We start from the raw sequence: 20,374 nt of genomic DNA, 5'->3' as shown, positions 1-20,374 counted from the left end.
TGAATGGCAGTTATTTGTGTGATGAGTACGGATATTTGTTCCTGACTTATGGATGTTTTCCATGGTATTTATATAAATGGCGGATTTGGACTCTCGAGAATAAGTAGCATATGTGTCATTGCGCTGCAATTTCTAACTATTAACATAAACCGTCAGCTACAAATGTATGGATCCACGTATCAGACGCAGACGTGAGAGTCATTGTGCTGTCGGTGCGCGCGCGCACAATGTGACAGCGTTATCGCTGCTTTGACGGTTGTCCTGTGGAAATTATTAAGGGCCTTGGGTGAGAAGTCTGGTGCATGTATATTCTTTTATGGTGACAAACAAGAACATGGTGTAATTGGTAGACTATAAAGAATACTGTAGGGTATTTTGGAAAACTACTTTTTTTTTTTCAAGCAGCGAGCGAGCATTGCTACAAATTTTGAAATCAATGGAAAGCCTTGACCGTGGCGGGTTGCGGGAGTACGCTGGATGCGGGTGGCGCAAGACCGGTCATTGTGGCACTCTTTGGAGGAGGCCTATGTCCAGCAGTGGACGTCCTCTGGCATATAGTATGATGATGATGATGATGAAGATGTAGATGATGATGATGATGATAATGATGATGAATAAGCTTCGGTAGGTCAGATGGTTTAGAGCTGTTGGACTGTTGTTCCTAAAGGTCGGAAGTTCGAATCTTGCTCAAGGCGGTAAATTTTTAAATTTTTCATTTAGTTTAATAAACATTAAAGATGTAGTCCACAGTGGGGCAATGCTCAGAAAATTTAACTGTTAATAAATGAATTTTGTTTATTATTTATTGCAGTATTGGATGTTTTCTATGATACTACTTATATACATAGAAAACACCCATGACTCAGGAACAAATATCTGTGTTCATCACACAAATAACTGCCCTTACCAGGATCCGAACCCAGGACCATCGGCTTCATAGGCAGGGTCACAGACCGGCCCTCAATTATATAAGTTTTTACAATTTTCAGCCCAAGCTTTATTCGATCTGTGTAAAATTGTCCTATAATATTAAGGTTACTTAAAGCCTAGTTTAATCATAATTAATTCATATCAGTTCTTATTTAATCGATTGTCATAAACGAGGAAAATGTAGACCTGCTATCAGAGACCGATCGATTTATCCGGAATGATGTCAGTGATAAGGAATAATTGATATGCGATGAGTAACGATCAATCAATCATTAATCATGTTTGCGCAACACTTATTCGCTGTTGATTGTAGTGTAGGGTTCCTTAGGAACCTTTTTTACCCGACTTCAAAAAGAGCAAAAAGTTATTGAGAATATATTATTTTAAATAACTTAGAAATGAAAAGTCCGCAGACAAACTAACGGCGCGATTCGGGAAATTAATTAGAGATTCACTAGATATGAAATAGTAAAGATATGTGACGTCCCACGGGTAAGGGTACCTTATGGCGGTTGGCGCTTACGCTATTATTAACACCACTCCAATTAATATTGGATGGCGCTTACGTCGCATAGCGCCTCAATAGTTTGCGGGGCTATGCGACGCAAGCGCCAGCCGCCATAAGGTACCTTTTGCCGTAGAACGTCACATATCATTACTATTTAATATCTAGTGAATTTCTAATTCATTTCCAGAATCGCGCCGTTAGTAGGGTACAGTAAAATTTTAGATCAGTCCAAATGAAAAAGTATTTCCGCCTATATAAGACCACACACATTATGTTAATACTTACTCTAAAGTAGTTATATAGAAATCTGTGTTATATAGGATGTTTTTTTGGGCATTTAGAGCAGCTACAAGATCACGTGCCTCACCCCGGACCACATCCGGACCTCAGAATGGTCCCAATTAACCTTTTAATTAACCTTTTAAATTTTTTTTATTAAGGGCGATTTCCATTTTTTTAATGTACAGTGCGCCAGCAAAGCTTAAGTAGAAAGGTAGCCTTTCCATGGTTCATAGGCTGTATTTAAACCCGTAATAAATTATGTTTTTCTATAAATTTAAAGTGTCGGCGAACCGCATGTGACACTTTTGTAGTCACAATTGCCATCATCTACATCCGTTTTGCATCAGGCATGAAAAACAAATTTCTACCCTTCCATGAACGGAACTCTTTTTATTTTATCGGCACATCACACCTTTTATTAGTACAATATCATCAACACTCAACTGAACATTATTGAATCTTAAGTCCTTGCATTAAAGTTCAAAATATATCGGTTCACAGTGCGATGGTACATTTGTATTGCAATAAAGTGATTGTGATATCTTTTAATTTAACCTAAATATGATTTGAAGTGTCTCCTTTATCGTGATGTATTACTTCGTTAATAAGGAATATAAGGCTAGTGTTTTCTGTTACGTAATTATGATTATTTATAACGTTTTCAACCAAAAGGTACCACATTGTTGCTAGTCGATAAGGTTGATTTCAAATTGAAGCTATACGGAAATAGCGCCTTATTGACAATCGACAATAAATACCCTTTTGGTTGAGAATGGCACAGTTATTGATAGTAAAGTTATAAAGGAACAAACGATATATGACACGTTTAAGTGCTTAATCATGGAAAATATTTCAATATACTGATAATTTTTTCTACATGTGGAAACTTGTAATTTCCTCACTAACTAACTTGTTACTGTAGCTGTAAGTTTTCCTAACAAATAAAATTAAATTCTATTTTCTCTACATCATTGTAACATCCTCGTTCCGTTTAAATCTCTATATCATCAGCTGTTATTCGATTTTATTCTTATTACCTATGTATGTGGCCGAAATTATTAACTTTTTAAGAATGTTTTTTAATTTGCAATGTTTTTTTTCTGATCAGAATCATTAAGACAATAGGCTTGAACGCATTACTTCATGTTTTGGGCTAACAATTTTCTCCCTTGTTCCAGAAGAAGCCACTAGCCCGGACGGCGTGAAAGAACGCGGGGAGGGGGACGCGTCCCCCGCGACCCCCGCGTCGCGCTCGCCCGCGCCCGACGCCGACATCGAGCACAGCATACCCGCCACGTTGATTCAGGACCCTCATGCTGAGAGGTAAGTTCACCAAATCCATGTTTATGAACTATGGTTACTTAAAGTTCATTGAAAAAGCGACTGCTGTCTCTTTTTGCGTCACTTCGTGTCAGTCTTTGGACGCTTCGTCGTTTCAGCGGTATCTAACCGGTCAATTCGAACGTGATAATTACTAGATACAGGAACAATACTAGATCTAATACGTTATAGTTTAGTTCTCAACTAGTTATCTTTTGCAGTTCGATTCGAGAAACCAATTATCATTTCACGCTACAATTATTGTGACGTTTTGGGATATCCATTAGATATCCATTGGATGTCTAAAAGTAATGTCTTAAGCAAATCTTAAAGAGATCGTTCAAGAAGACATTCGGAATCGCGGAAATGTCAAATTTGACATGACAAATATCTCGTTATCGTTTCTGTTTCATATCTAGGGGATTATCTAGTTGATCATTGTTTGAATTGATCCGTAAGTCGACCAACTGGATCAGTTGACGCCTCCATTTCCTATTTTCGTCCTTAATTGGTCCCAAAATCTTTCGCTACAGTTTCCCTAGCTTCTCTCTTCCTTCTGGGTAGGCGTCTAACCCTCACATCATAATACCTAATCAATTTTACAATGGAATGACCTTCAAAGCGCAGGTAGCTGACCGCACGCGCCGGCAAAACCCTAGGGCTGACAACGCTTAAACAAACTGCTCATTAATAATTTTATGTCGTAAAATTACTACCAACCACCATCTCAAACAGCGAATTGTTTATCATACAAAATGGATATACTGGGTATCAAACCCAGGATACTAGCTTCGCAGGCTGTCATTACCACACAGCCATTAAACTATCATCTTCCTCGCGTTGTCCCGGCATTTTTGCCACGGCTCCATGGGAGCCTGGGGTCCGCTTGGCAACTAATCCCAAGAATTGGCGTAGGCACTAGTTTTTACGAAAGCGACTGCCATCTGACCGTCCAACCCAGAGGGGAAACTAGGCCTTGTTGGGATTAGTCCGGTTTCCTCACAATGTTTCCCTTCACCGAAAAGCGACTGGTAAATATCAAATGATATTTCGTACATAAGTTGCGAAAAACTCATTGGTACGAGCTAGGGTTTGAACCCGCGACCTCCGGATTGCAAGTCGCACGCTCTTACCGCTAGGCCACCAGCGCTCTGCAGCCATTAAACTATGAAGACATTAAATTAACTAAGAAGTTAATTTATACAACTAATTAATTGATGATATTCGTGGCATTACAGTTATACAAAGTAGGTACCTTTTACAGTAAGCAAGTCAAGGCAGGTGAAGATCTTGTCAATTAATGTCAAGTTGCGGTCATTAATTAGGTTAAATAAATAGAACTATAAAATTTTAATAAATTAATTAACTAAATTATTGTCAATTTGTTATTTTAAGCTTTCAGGTACGCAGTTTAGGTCGTTTGTGATGATTTTTAGGGTTCCGTATCCAAAGGGTAAAAACGGGACCCTATTACTAAGACTTCTCTGTCCGTCTGTCTGTCTGTCTGTCACCAGGCTGTATCTCATGAACCGTGATAGCAAGACAGTTGAAATTTTCACAGATGATGTATTTCTGTTGCCGCTATAACAACAATTACTAAAAAGTACGGAACCCTCGGTGGGCGAGTCCGACTCGCACTTGTCCTGTTTTTACACCTAAGAATGATTATACCCACGGTTATATCGAAATTTTGTAATATAAATCGATGAAAAGTAAATAAAGCCCCACATTCAGAGAACAATACTAAACCTTCAAAACTATTATCGATCATATATTAAGATTGATTGATTAATAAAATATCAATAGAAAAGTACACGTCCATTCATTTTACATTGATCATACGTATTCCTTATTCCTTTGTATCAAGGTTGAAAGTTAAAGATGTCAACCATAGTACTAGCTTTAACACATTTAGTAGACCAATAATATACCTTATTTGGTTGACCACAAGGTTTAAGATAAGTAACTGCGTCGGTGGTACTCCCGGGTGTCCATACTCGTGTCCGATAGGTGGTCCCAAGATCACTCAGCACTGCTTAGTGGTCACTCTAGTGATGTACCGGGCCCAAAAATAATATATTGCCAAGGGAATTAATGAAGATATATTTACCACCGACCAAATCGTAGATCGATTCCCGAAACTATGAAAGGCTTAAAGGTAACCTAAGTTATAGTGATATGTAAATACTTAAATATTAAAATAATATTGGAGAATTTTGATTTTCATCACAATCCAAAGCGTATAACTATATTAAATAAAAATAACAATCAACAAAAAGAGCGCTAGGTATAAGTAGACACCGTATTCTTGAAAATTACGATCGCTGCAATAATTGAAACAAATTGCGTATTTAACTAAGAAATAACACTGAGATTTATATAACATAAATGTAGTTATGGTAATAATTATTCCTTCGATTGGGGAATTGGGGAATACCTGGAGGAGTATAATAATCCCTTATTCTCAGGAATATGTCCATTGCACACATTGCACTTCACTACAACTGACCAGTAACGATCCTATTGTTTTCCAAGATCAGTTGTCACTAGGCCTACACGTCCATTCGCCTTTCCCATTACCATTTCATCTATTCCACTACCTTCATCTTAATCTAAGTATACTTTAGGTTCATTATCATCTGTTCTAACGTTAAATTTAATTTTGTTCGTCTTTGAAATGAATCGAAGAAAGATAGTGACAGTTATTGTGTTCTGACTAAAAATGATCTGGATTCACAATTTGACACTTCATCAATTCTTGTAGACGGTATGTTTAATCCTACTAATAATATTAAAAAATGTGTGTATGTATGCTTGAAGACGTGGATGCTTTTCACTCAATTATGCAAAAACAGAAATATTGGCATATATATATTATCCGGAAATGAAATGAAATGCATTTATTTGCTTAACATTATGTACAGATAAGATGGTAGAGTCAAAAGAAAAGAAAGAGAGAGAGACAGTCGGAAGATATGTTATAGAGTATATTTTCCGGAAATTCTCTAAGAGGGCAAAAATAGTCCAGGATTGTTAATGGATTTATTTTTACTCGGAGGTAGTGACTTGTAAACCTAATCACTGTGGCTCTAGTGAAAAGAGGTACAAATCTTGTGCAGCTTAGGTGAAAAAGGGTTATATGGAACTCATACCCTCCACATGCGCTGCGCAAGGCTTGTACCCCTTTTCACTAGAGCCACAGTTACCTACATATATGAAATTAAGCACATAGATACTTTATTACCTATATCTATATCTCTCACATGATCTTGATGGACACATCTCGAATGATGGTCCCTATAATAATAAATGTTTATATGGAGTAACTGTCACGTAAAATAGTTGTAGACATTATTTTAACTACATCATTTAGAAAGCAGAAATTCTAATGTATATCGGCAGACAACTCATTTTGCGTCGCCGTGTGAATCAAACAGGCGTTCCGTATAAAACCGAATGCAGCAGAAACTGAGCAATCAAAATTACGCGACTCACAACTCAAAAAATTATGGCGATGGCTTCACTCTTAATTAATAAAAATACGGTTTAAACTTATGTCATTAATTATATATGGGCAAAGACGCAGGCAAGGCTTGTATAGAATATTATAATTTTGCTAAGCAATGCTGACCTTGATGAATACGATTAAGTCTGATCGATTGATGTCTTTGAGTTGATAAGTTTATTATTAATAGTTGTCTTCCGCTTTGTTTATTTACGATGTTTGGTCAGTCAACTTTGAGATCCAAGTAACTATTCATATATTTTTCCTTTTGTCTAATGGCACATGAGTTAAATAGAATGGTAACCGACATCCATAACTGCGAGTTACAAATGAAAAACTACACTTTTTTTTTACTAGCCCATTATGGTGTCCCACTGCTGGGCAAAGGCCTCTCCCCTTTTCTTCCACGACTCCCGATATAGTGCCTCCTCCGGCCAGTTGTTGAGAAAGGTGTCTAGGTCGTCCCGCCATCTCCGTCTGGGCCTGCCGGGTCCGCGCCCCTCTTCTGGCATCCATTTGGTGGCTATGCTAGCCCATCTGTCTGGATGCGGCAGACGTGACCGGCCCAGTCCCATTTGAGCCTAGCAGTCTTCTCACCGACGTCAGCAATGCGGGTTTTTGCGCGCAGCGTGGTGTTCCGAAAAACTACACTACTAATATAAATTGAAGCGTGTTTGACTTTTATGGAAACTACTACATTGATTTTGATGTCATGTAGTCAGACTAAATACATTATTTTTTAAATTCCATCTCAGCGGGAAGGAGAAAAAATGACACCGCATCGCGGAGACAAAGCTCCGGGCACTGTTAGTATTTTTTTTATTCGACGGAATGCTGACATTACCAAAACTTTTGTAATTTTACGGTGTTTAAACAAAAAGAAGAAAAATCTAAGTCAAAAAGTAAGGATAAAGTGGAATAAAGTTCACTGACACTTCGCCCTCACAGGTTTTTTGAGTCTATGTAGTTTCCCATTTGATCTTAACATTTTTACGCACAATGTCGCCTGCCAACCGCGTGGTTAATGTATGTCCACACGTCGCATTCCTTTACAAAGCAACATTGTTTTTCCTAGAAACATTTATTTAGTTTAATCAAATACATTTGAAGCTCCATATCAAATCGCACGTCAGGTGCCATTGTCTCTTCACACTTTTATTGGAACAGATGTTGAAACTTATCCAATTCTTCATGATCTTTTAGAACAACATTATCGTCTTCAATTTTGAGATCGTTTTTCAATGTCGGGGAGGGGTATTGTAACTGGTTATTTTAAACCGATCAGAGAAAAACAAACATACTGACAAAAACACATACTAATGATGTATTTTGTGTTACTTGTCTGTATTTAATTATGTTTTCTTGACATATTTCTCAATGTTTGCGTTTCGTCCTTAAATTAAGGGTCAATTGAATGGAATTTCATTTAATATTCTAAACAAAGAAAATTATGTCTGTGTGGTTATTGAATTTAACGGGTTAAAGAGTTCAACATGTCTCTTTATTTATTTCCAACATTAGACAAAAAAATCATATTTTTATCTTCAAAACCACCTAAAATAACTAAACTATGTTAAAAACTGTAATAGATGTCATATATTAAAGAAAAAGTGACGAAGCCCTCCAGTGGTGAAGGCCGGATTCGAACCGGCGTCTTTAGCTATCGCGTCTAACGCCATGAACCCCTGAACTATGTTAGTTAGTGCGTGACTGACACGACTGTTAGTGCGTGAATACTATTTATCAGTCTGAAAGTTTAAATTTGAAAAAATACATACATTAAAAATAAAAATAAATCTATCATGCATAATGTTAGATGTTGAAAAACAAAAGTTGAACAAGGGTACCTAGGTTTGTTACTTGTGTCAAATCAATCAAAATAAAATTAACAATTATAAAACACAACGCATGCATCTGCCTATTTAATTTTCAACATGTTTATGAATCCCAATATCACTAACAAATCTTATTCTAATCACATCACAATCGTCACTATTATAATTAAGCAAAACATTTAAAAAAAAGCCTTATCTGTATCCGGTGAAACAGCAGGTACGACACCAAAACGACAAATGCAGTTTACAAAAGATGCATTTATGGAAATTCCGCTTTAGTCCTTTGATATAAGGAATATTCCTGGTGGTTTTACAGTTTTCTAAATTCAAGCGTACCTTTGTCTAGGTTGTTCCGCTTTTCCATCAATGTCAATTAAGTGCAGTGAAGACACTTCATCAATCATGCATTCTGTTCTAATTCAACCCCGAGGGTCCATTGTTTAGAAATGTCCGATTATTTAGTTTGAAATATCATTTTTAGTTCGGTTTTGAATGAAAAAACTACGTCCGAATGTCGATCGGATTCACGCTGTTAAATACACTTTCTTTTAGTATTTTTGAAGTTTTTGTTTGCTATGCCAAAATTATTTAAATATTGTGTTTTATTTATTTAGTTGGTTGCTTAATTTGATTTTAATTACGGCTTTTTGACAGGAAATGACAAAGATCTGTAATGTGAATTTTTGTTACGAAAACCTAAAAGCCCTATAAGATCTCAGAATAATCTACAGTTAATTAGGTTTATTGATAAGAAACCTATTTTCCTATATATTAGCGCCATAAATTTTATAGGTAATAAACAAGCTGAATAAACAAACGTTATGGGTTTGATGGAAAATTTTGCCATGAAAAACAAATTGAGAAAGATCCATACATTAAACAGGCCATAATTTTTTCAAACAATACAATGGTGATGAAGTTAATTTATTTTAATGGAAAATTAACATATGAGTAAATAAAAGGCACACATTGTATAAATAGTGTATAGTTTATCGAGAAATAGTTTGTAATGGTGATGGGCGAGCTTCAATATCATTGGAAAAATTATCATTGATTCTAGCGTTAATTGTTATATTTGGCAGTTTTAATTTATTAAACTTAAAAAAGGTTGCTATTAGAAATAAACCAATATTACCTTCTTATTAAAAAATAAATAAATAAAAAATTAAATGATATTAGGTTTTGATAGTATTAGTAACTAATTTTGTGTATCTTTTCTTCTTGTCTGTTACCTTCCGTGATTCTTCTCACCTGATGGTCTCATCGGAAGATCAGCGCTGGAAGTCACCAGCAACATGCTGAGATGAGGCCATTTCGTGGCACTTTAATCTTATTTTATGTTTTCTTTTGTATTATGTAATGTCTTGTTTGTTTGTGCTTACGAATAAAATCTCATTCTATTCTATTCTCATTCTAATTTAAAAGTTGTGATTTTATATCACGTAGTATTAAGTCGAATAGCTCGACAATCTCGACATGTTCACATGTATTTGTCATTCGAATGACCATGACAATTATTCATTATTAGTTGGCCGCTATTATAAACCTGTTTTCATCAATTAAATGATTAATTACACTGATAATTGAACACGTCCTCTTGTACCTTTATCTTTACTATGTCCATAATCAATCCATATTCATCCAATCCATCAAAGGTATATTAACTTCTATTATCTGTTAATCTCGTAAAAGGTGGCAGGCGACGCAAACTAAAACATTTTTCTAAATTAAAATACTGAAAGAGAAAAATGTAGGTAAAAAATATTATTTACTTCCCAGGTTTCATACCTAAGATGTTCTATTATACGAAAGAGAATAGATAGTATAGAGTTTTGTGGTCACAGTAAATTTACTGCCATCTATCGACACACGATTAAAACTAAAAATAAAAATGTAAGTATGTATAAACGTCTTTTTTTAGAACGCCATATGACTGTGACCCACGTTCTTTCACTGATACTTACATGTTAAAATTGTTAAATATCAAACGGTGTCGTCAACGCCATCTAACCGAGCATAGGCCGTGGCATGTGGCGCCATCGATTCGAAAATGACTTTTTCTTGATTTCCGAGGCACGTTTTTTCCTTACTTTATTCATCTTATACGGAGTTACATATGTCTTTGATACCAAGCCTAATATCAGCCTCAGCCATTCTCTGTTGTCGTTCCTTAATATCTTAAGATAGTGATCTTATTGACCTCTTTTTGGATGGTATGTGCTTCCAATAGTTGTCAGTTATATAGAACAAACACCAAAGAGTTATCCAGAGGCCGTGAGTTCAAGTCTCACCCAAGGCAGTAATTTTTCCACTTTTAAATTTATTCTAAGCTTAATAGCATCGATCGCAGACGTTTCTGCTTGTTAAAAATTAATATATAGAACAACCATACCATCCATATCCATCATACTTTATTTTAATAACCATATTTTATTGTTTTCCAAATAGTGGTACCTATGTAAAACTTCAAGTTAAGTATTTCTAAAAGCTTTCAAATATTATTATTTTGCTTAAAATATGGTACAAAAGATGGACTTAGTAACTAAGAAGCACATGCATACTTCAACAGCAACTGGCATGCAAAAAACACAAAAGCGAGCTATGCTACATGGAATTAATAATGCTAATAAATCTAAATATTGTACATGTCACTTATAATTACAACGTTAAAAACAAATGTCATACTTAATTTAATTACAATTGTCAGAATCTAGCCATATTTGAAATAATCGCACTTAAACTATCGTGAGACATATTTCAAAATATTTATCAGTACGGTTTTTACTCACTATTATTTTGCACGACGCACAACCGCCGCGGACACTCATGCCTGAGGATGGATTCCCAAAGAATCTGAAACATGTCGCCAAAAGCGACTAAAAATAATATTAAGTAAAAACCGTACTGATAAATATTTGAAATAAGTAGTCAAAAAATTCATCAATTGAATAAAAACATTCCTGTATCAACCAACTCTTAAGTTTACGCTTAAAAAGACTAAGTGGTAATACTTTCAGATCATCTTGGAGACAGTTATAAATTTTTATTGCCATACAATAGGCGCTCTTATCATATAATACTGTCTTCTTAGCAGGTATGACGAGACGATTCGGATATCTTGTATTAAACCGACAAATGTCCCTATACGTAGTAAAAACTTTATAAATAGAAATGTACCTATGTCTTATTGGAGTGTGGTAGATATTTTTAACGTGTATACCTCATCACAGGACTACATTTTATTCTCTCTGACCTGATCACTTGAATGCTTCTGAGAATTACCACGTTTTCTACTGCCTTCTACATTCCCTACTTTTCCCATTTAAAATTTCTTATAAGATTATTCTAAACGATAGATTTCTTCTTTGCAATGTTATTCAAATGTATATATTAGCTAAAAAAAATCTACAAGACTTGCTACTGAATAATAAATAACCCAATTTAAACAAATAAATTTAGTTTTACCATTAGCATTATCAGCATTAATATTGTCCAGAATTTCTAAATGGGTATCGTTTGGTGCGGTAATGCAATATTTCATGATGAGTTATTACCGTATTTGGGACCCTAAATAATGATGTTGATGATAATAAGCGGGGCCGCTGCCCTGTGGACTATAACCGTGAATTAGGGTAAGGTGCCTGCTGAAACTGTCATGTTTATAATTTTTAAAATTGCCGCAATACTTTTAGTTGCTTGAAACATTTACTGTTGTAAATATGACAAGTTGCATAGGATAGTATGACTGGCGAAATTAAGTTTGTGGTAATGATAGGTAAATACAAATCTTTATTGCACACCTTAACAAAAGAAAAAAATATATACAGAAATTTAAGTAAAAGTACTAATGTGTTATCGCTAAAAATCTTTATCTTCAAGATAATCATAAGGTAGCTGAAATGAAAAAGCAATACCTAAAAGAAACGATAATAAACGAGTACAATTCGCTAACACACCTAAAAATTAACAATAAAGTTCTTGAAATTAATTTTCTCAAAAACAATAGTTTGAGGAAAAGGTAAGGTTTCTTTAATTTATGCACCTAAAAACAAATTTCCTGTTACAAATGCACTAATTCCCCATCAGCCAGCTGTCATGCAGGCAAAACAATGTCAAATAGATTAGCATTCTCAGTTTTATTGCTTAAAGACATCTGTGCCCGTTTAAAATTCAGTATGTTACTGCGAAATTATTCATGCCCGTGTCAGGTGTCCCCCATATAAAGCCAAAAGTTTAAAAGGTCGTAACTGCCACTACGGTTATTGGAGTTAGGATGTTTAGTCTTGAACCAGAGCCCGCACGATAGCGAACTAAAGTTTACCTGCGGCATCAATTTCGACATGCAGTCATTACATTTTTCCATCAAGAGATGGGGTGATTTGGAGGTGTCTTGGTAAATTCTAATTTGGATCTGTATCTGTTTAAACATCGATTTAGTAAATTTGCATGTTTTTAAAGTTCCACAATCGATACGTTTTAAATTAACGTTCACAATTTTTCCTGTTTTTTTTCATTTATTGTCTGAGTCTAACGCGATGTAGTATACAAAACGGGAGAGTTTAATCTGTTTTCTTCTGTTGGCATATCTTTTATTTTTACATAAAAACCTAACAAAACATTGAAGGCTTAAGTCAGATAATTAATTTGAAGGTTTTCCCTCCCAACCGTCTTTACGACTTCATCTAATTATGACTCACATTTCGAAGAACAATGTAGTGGACATAAATCAGCCGCCCACATTTATTTACATGTAACTTTTAGGCTAGTCATGAAAACTACTGCCAAAACAGTTTCGTTCGTCTCCTTCTTTCTTCACTTGTTGGAAAAGGACGGTTGTGTCACATAAAGACGGTTGATTGATTGACCCGCACCAACTAACGATTATAGGAAGCTATAACGATAAACAGCTGGCGATTTCGTTCCGTGAGTCGATTTTAATTCGTTTTCGTGATGGTTGCGAAGTTGGCTGATTTAGTATTGATATTCGGCTTAATGGATCCGTTTTATAACAGTTCTACTTTGAATTATATTTCAAGGTAAACAATAGTTGTAGGAATTTATTTTGTAGAATTTTCTTAACTATTTTAACGCAGCATTTGTTTATTATTATTAATTTCGTTCTAATCATGATTGAATAAGTAAGTATCTTATCTATTTAGTTCTCAGTCTTTATTTTTCTTATTTGTTATTACCTATTAAAAACCTATTAAAATTTGCTATCCAAAAATGTCATTCATTTCGGTTTGCTATCCAAAAATGACATTCCTTACGGTTTTGCATAGTATTTCTCTTCTATCATGACATAAATTCTAATAAACATCTAATCAGTATCTTAGAAGCTTTGTTTGCACACATCACATTTATCTCTTCCAAAATAAATCCCGTCTTTATTTTCCTTCGTCAAGCCGGAAATCGGTTCATGATACACGTAAATCCTTCGTCCCCTGTCAGTTAAACCGCTGTGAGTGACATTTCCTTGTCAACGCCATCTAGTTCTATAATGATAAACAGTCATTAAAAATCGTCGATTGGTCAAGGTTCTAGTCTATTGGTGAGTCAGTGTCTATCATTCAGTGCAGCTCGCGAGGCGCACGCTTGCATTACGCAGTACCACCCCTCGAGAGACGTATAAACGTCTCTCTTCCTCCTATAACTTTATTGGCTGGTGTATTGGTTGGTCTCGCTCTCGCGGGGCGGAGGGGGGGAATGCAGGCGGGTCGTAAATCACGCTTGTCTCATTCCACGCGGGACCGCCGCCGCCGCCGCAGGCGCCCGCATTCCCCTCGCAACTGCCGTGAGCGACGCGTCTTTCGTGTTTACTTTGAATTTGGATGTGTTTCTTGTGAATGGATCTAAGGGTGTCGATTCGGACAGATTGAAAGATTGCGTCCGAAATGATTGTGGAAGCTGATCATGTGAGGTAAGTTTTTGTGATGTTGTGTTTAAATTTATTACTTCGTTTTCGACATGTAATGTGCGGTTGCGCTGTCTGTAGTTTTATAGGTACACAGATTTTAATTTTTTGATCTGTTTCTTTAATTTTCTAAAATAGTTTTACAACCAGAGTGCTAGAAGTGTGACATTATAATTTTTCCGAATCTTATAGATACTGCGGGTGCAGACTAAGTCATTGTTTCAATTTTGTAATAATCGCAACATGGAAAGGCTGCGATTATAATTTCAAAATCAGTTGTTTTGTTTTTTTATATGGATTTATTTATTGTATATTTCGTAAAACAGTTGTGATTTACGTAATTTATGAAAAAAATTGGACTTAGGAATTTCCTCTCGAAGTCTAAGTTGCAAGTTTTCTGTATTTATCCTCCATTCAACTCACCTTCGTGTTGTTATTCGTAAAATAACAATAACAATTTCCTGTTATCTCAAAAGTATTAGCAAGATTTAGTCCAACAAGAAATATAAAAAGTTTTCCTTCTTTTTATTTTGTTTCCGAAGATTGTTCGCCAAAGCTGTGAATGTTGAAATATTGGAGGTTTATTTTCAATCTTTTTTCTTTTTAGTGTTTTATTAGTAGCAGTTTTATCAGAAAATTTATGACCTGTTTTACTCGTTACGGCTTTTTTATCTGATGATTTGTTGTTTAAGTTTTTCCTTCTGATACTTAGCTACTATTAATAATTGTCAATATTGATCGATTAGGTATAGATAATATCGCTTATCAATGACAAATTATCATATTATCAGAATTTGTGTTCTGAGTAATGCTATATTTTCCTCTTATCGTTGGAACTATCTCTTAATTGATACCGATGTGAAGTATTTATGACTCATTAGGACATTTTAGTAAACCATAAGAAATAATATTGTCAGGTGCAAATTTGGTTCATCAATATTCATCAACTCATAATTTTATTCACCAAACCCGTAAGTAATGAAGTGACGAAAAAACAAAATATACGTAACCTACAGTTGCAGTTTTCGTTTTTGTTTTCTATATAGAAATAGACTTTCTTGACATTTTTTGTGTATTTGTGAGGGTTGCATTTTAACCTGAATGTAGACATGGCTGATTTTCTAATGTCTACGAAGTACGAATTGCTTATTTGTCTATATTTTTATAGGTATCTTAAAATTTCAAGTTTTGTCTACGTTTGCCATTTTGTTACTGAATCCTCAAAATCTCAAATTATATTTTTGCATCTCATTTAATATGGTTACGAGAAAAAGAAACGTGTCGCACAGTCAACAATTCCTCTGCTTAGCCTTAAGGCTGATGTGTAGAGAATGTATGGCATTTACTCCGCCTTTTGTTCTTTAAGTTTTTTCGTGTAATAAAAGTTATATAAATCCAATTGGTATAGGTAGCTACGATATCCATTATCATTGTATAAGGAAGCTGAAAAACGCAAACAATAATAAAGCACGCTTCTAAACTTCATTTGTTTGTCCGCAGGGAGAGCCCGCGATGTCTGTCGCGGGAGTCGTCCGGCGCGCCGCGCTGCCCCTCCAACGACTCCGTGTACCGCGCGCCGCTGCCCCTCCCCGCAGCGCTGACGGCCGCCCTCCCCGCGGCCCTGCTGCCCCCCCACTCCGCCGCCGTCGCCGCGTATCTCGGCGCTGCCGCCGCCGCAGCCCAACAACGCCTCCTCATGTCATGCCAAGAAGACATGACGGATTCGGAGCGCTCGGACGCTCTAGACTTTAGCACGAAACGCAGCGACTCACCCGTCGAAGATGACGATGATGCGGTGAATCTTAGTAAAACACCTGAAAATGGACCGTTAGATTTATCTGTTGGAACACGTAAAAGAGGGCCGGAGGATTCGCCTTCGCCGGTACCGACTAGAAAAAGTTCGAGAACTGAGCTTAAGCCTAGCCCAGTACCTTGGAGCACGCCGGTAGCCCCGCATTTGCCATATTTCGCGGCCGCAGCGGCTGTAGCTGCTAGTCTTTCTCCGAAAGGTGGCATACCGGCAGAGTGGAATGGAAGACTGAAGCACGGCCCGACACCGAGCGATGCGACGAAAGCGCTCGAGAAGATGAGCGAGCTCAGCAGACTGGGTGGCGAAGAGTTATTCCGATCTGTACAAAGCGCAGCTTTAGGCGCTGGCTTAGCTTCTAACTCAGCCGCCAGACACTCTGCCTGGCAATCACACTGGCTTAACAAGGGCGCTGACCAAACTAAAGACGTCCTAAAATGCGTCTGGTGCAAGAAAAGCTTCAACTCTCTCGCCGATCTGACGGTACATATGAAAGAAGCGAAACATTGCGGCGTAAACGTCCCGGTTCCTCCGTCGACTGGCGCTCCTATGCCGCCATCTTTGCACCCACCTTCGAGCTCGCCATCCACACCTTCACACAACTCGTCTTCTTCGAACAGTTCGTCGAAACCCAGTCAGAGCGATCTAAATTTACTCATAAAAGAAAACATGCCGATTCCGAGAAAGCTAGTCCGAGGCCAGGATGTCTGGTTAGGCAAGGGCGCGGAGCAGACTAGACAGATTTTAAAATGCATGTGGTGCGCTGAGAGTTTCCGCTCGCTAGCCGAAATGACGAGCCACATGCAACGGACTCAGCATTATACCAATATCATATCGCAAGAGCAGATTATCTCCTGGAAGTCGTCCGACGAAGCTAAAGGTTCGAGCGCGAGCAACGCGCCCAATAATCCTGCTCCGCCGACAACAGGCACCAGTAGCCACGTCAGCGCCGTTTTAACGTGTAAGGTTTGCGACCAAGCATTTAGTTCCTTGAAAGAGTTAAGTAATCATATGGTTAAAAATTCACATTACAAAGAACACATTATGAGATCTATCACTGAGAGCGGGGGTAGGCGACGACAGACGCGCGAAAAACGAAAGAAGTCACTTCCAGTTAGAAAGCTACTGGAGCTAGAGCGAGCGCAACATGAGTTCAAAAACGGGGACGGCAACGGGGTACCTATGGGGAAACCGATTAGGGACTACGGCGCGGGCAGCCGAATTTCATGCGAAAAATGTGGCGATAAAATTGAGACTGCTGTGTTCGTTGAGCATATACGACAGTGCATAGGCGCGCCGATGTCTAATAGCCAAAGGAATTTTCTGAAGAGCGCGCTGCTCACTAATAGCATCATCCCCCCTGACGTGCCCGGGCATGTCACCCCCACCAGCCGCGACGGCCGTAAGAGCATCAACGACGAACTTCCCTCCCCTGGCTCGGCACACCACCGCTCCCCCTCCTCCGTGAACGATTCCTCCCCGAGTTCCAAAGACCCCAACGCGAGCAACGATAAGAGCTCGTCGCCTTCGGTCCTCAACGCCATAGAACAATTGATAGAAAAGAGCTTCGACACGCGTTCGCGTCACACTGTCCCCGGGATGCCGGGCGGAGCTTCCCACGCCCCGATCGGTTCTAGCATTCTTAAAAGATTAGGCATAGATGAGAGCGTAGACTACACTAAACCGCTAGTAGATCCTCAGACGATGAGTATGCTTAGGAGCTATCATCATCAGCAGGGGTACGGGCGCCGCGAGCGCAGCGGGAGCGAGTCGAGCTCGATGTCCGAGCGAGGAGGCAGTCGGGTCGAATCCCTCACCCCTGACAGAAAACTAGACGCTTACCACATGACCCCACGCACCACCCCAGACACTCGCGGCTCCCAAACACCCGCCTCCGAAGACCGCCCCACCGAAGTTAGGATAAAAAAAGAAGTAACTGAAGACGATGATCGCGAAAACGGGGTAGATTTGAGCAGCCAGCCGGTACGCGTCAAAACTGAGGTCGATGAGGACGAGGAGCCTCCGAGGCCGAGTAGTTCGCATGAGGACGGGAAAGTTGTCCCTAAACGCGAGAGCGAAGGTTCCAGCCCAGCGGCTAGCCCTCGCAGCCCGGCTAGTGACCGCTCGGGACATACTCCGGGGGTAGATAGGAAGCCGGCTTCCAGTTTAGGCGCGTTGTCTTCTATGTTCGATAATCTCGCTAGCGGAGGGTCTTCTAATGAGCCTAGCTCCTCGCGCCGCGGCGGCAGTCACCCTTTAGCCGCGCTCCAAAAGCTTTGCGATAAAACAGAAACTAGTACTTCCCGCGCGCCCGCCCCGGCTCCATCCCCCGCCGGTCCTCCGAGTATCCTCACATTCAGCTGGGCTTGCAACGATGCCGTCGTGACTGATTCCATCATGAAATGCGCTCTATGCGACACGCCATTCGTTTCCAAAGGGGCGTATCGTCATCACCTATCCAAGATGCATTTCGTGAAGGACAGCGCTATGCCAGAACCGGTTCCGATGAAAGCTACGCCACCGACCGGGTCTCCGGGGGCTCATAAAAGTGGGGGCTCCACTGCGGCCTCCCCGCAGGACCCACGAAGCCCCTCGCAAGCATTCGACGAGAGCCCACATTCAAAGTTCCTCAAATATACGGAACTCGCTAAGCAGCTCTCGAGCAAATACGTGTAGACGCGTTTGTGATCATACCATATCCCGCATAACCCGCTAAGGTTAGGTTCGCTCCGGCGACGATAAGTATTTCGAAACTCTTTGCCAATTTAATTATTTAGGTAATTGTTAGTCACCGCATAGTTCGGTTAGTGTAATTAACGATTAGCGACTTAAGTATACGCCAAACGTCTTACGTTCATTTAGAGTAAGGAGATATTTTCAAATGCCTTTAGGTGACGATCGGGAGCTATCTTCCACCCTACTGTAATTCCATTCGCGAACTGTACATATAAGTCACGTTAAGTCATAAAATTATTCGATCTCTTGTAAATGTATTTTTGCTATCGGGGCAGCGCGATGCGGCTCAGTATTTTTGGAATTCGTTGCAATATCACTTGTGTTACTTAATTTACTTCAGTTAGGTTTAACTTTTAGTTTATTCTATGTATATTTTGAATTATCTCTAGGTAATCTCGGAGATGCAATCTCTTCTGTTCTCGTTACAGGACAATCTCCCTAGTGTAAATTTTGGCCTAGTTCGCTCCCCTGGGAATGCTATTTATTGTTTAGTATAAGTACTTTAGACCGCGTCTGTGACTCATGTATACCATATACCAGCGCATAATCGGTTGTCCAAACCATTAAGATATTTAAAACAAGTGATAATACGATACGAGTTATACAGTTTTTTCTTTATAAAGGAACAACTACAGTCGTATACGTTTAGACCTTCAGTAAAGATAATATCTTCCAATGTAACAGTTATACGAGTGTAAATATATACGGACCTAGTGAGTGAAGACTCTGTTATATTTAAATAAAAATATTGTAAACTGTCTAAGTGTAAGTTTCAGACGATATCAGAATAAACGGTTGAACCTTCGCCGCATAATTTTAGAATCTTATCAGTAACTCCAGTATACGAATTTTTTTGTTTTTTGGAACTTTTTTGATGTTATTTTGTTTTCCTTTCCTCTAAATTTGTGCGGCGGATGTGCAATTTTTGAATTCAAAATTTGAATCTATAAATTTATCATTTTAACGATAATACATAATGAACCTACGAACTTTATGTAATGTATACGCTAGCTCTGATGAGGAATTTTTGCTCATTCTTAAAATGGTGTTGAAATATTGATTTTACCAAATTTAATAATCTTATTTAATATTTTTATGTTGTATTTCAAAATGCAATTAAAAGCTCAAAGAAATATATATGTTACATACTTAAAATGATTATTTTATTTAGTGTTCCCAAAAGATATTCTCCTTACACATACAAAATCCGTGACAACGCATATCAAACTGTTATGTATTAGAATTAAATAAAACGTTCAATTAGACAACCTACCTAATATAATTTGAGAAAATAAACATTTTTGATATGCGTCAACACTCTTGCCAAGTAAATTTGAAATATAAAAATGCCTACACCCTCACAATCTTCTGAAAGTCAGAATCTAAATAATACGGTCGACTACCTTGAAAATCCGTTAATAATCTAATAAAAATTAAAAAAGTCGGTAAGTAAAGAATACCTACCCATGTACATATTTCATTCAAATCCAAGAAAGATGATCGAGTCAGGCTTTTGACAAATAAGGCCGATCACATA

At 38.0% G+C, this 20,374-nt stretch overlaps 1 protein-coding gene across 3 annotated transcripts in view; it reads left to right on the top strand.

The window, feature by feature from the left end:
- The window catches only part of LOC134741938 (protein tiptop-like), a 475,809-nt gene extending 455,817 nt beyond the window's left edge, over window positions 1-19,992 (top strand). For 2 of the 3 annotated variants that reach the window (XM_063674822.1, XM_063674821.1), the window contains exons 4-5: window positions 2,899-3,043; window positions 15,795-19,992. In XM_063674822.1, the coding sequence (XP_063530892.1) occupies window positions 2,899-3,043; window positions 15,795-18,777 (3,128 nt within the window). In that variant the 3' untranslated portion in view covers window positions 18,778-19,992. Of the gene's footprint in view, window positions 1-2,898; window positions 3,044-14,065; window positions 14,301-15,794 lie in introns of those variants that run through there. The other variant, XM_063674823.1, reaches the window with a different exon arrangement.
- The last annotated feature ends 382 nt before the right edge of the window (window positions 19,993-20,374 follow it).

This window comes from Cydia strobilella, chromosome 6 (assembly GCF_947568885.1).
Source record: "Cydia strobilella chromosome 6, ilCydStro3.1, whole genome shotgun sequence".
In the NCBI taxonomy this organism is placed as follows: Eukaryota; Metazoa; Arthropoda; class Insecta; order Lepidoptera; family Tortricidae; genus Cydia; species Cydia strobilella.
Note: the sequence above shows the minus strand (reverse complement) of the source record. Positions and strands in the feature narration are given on the sequence as shown.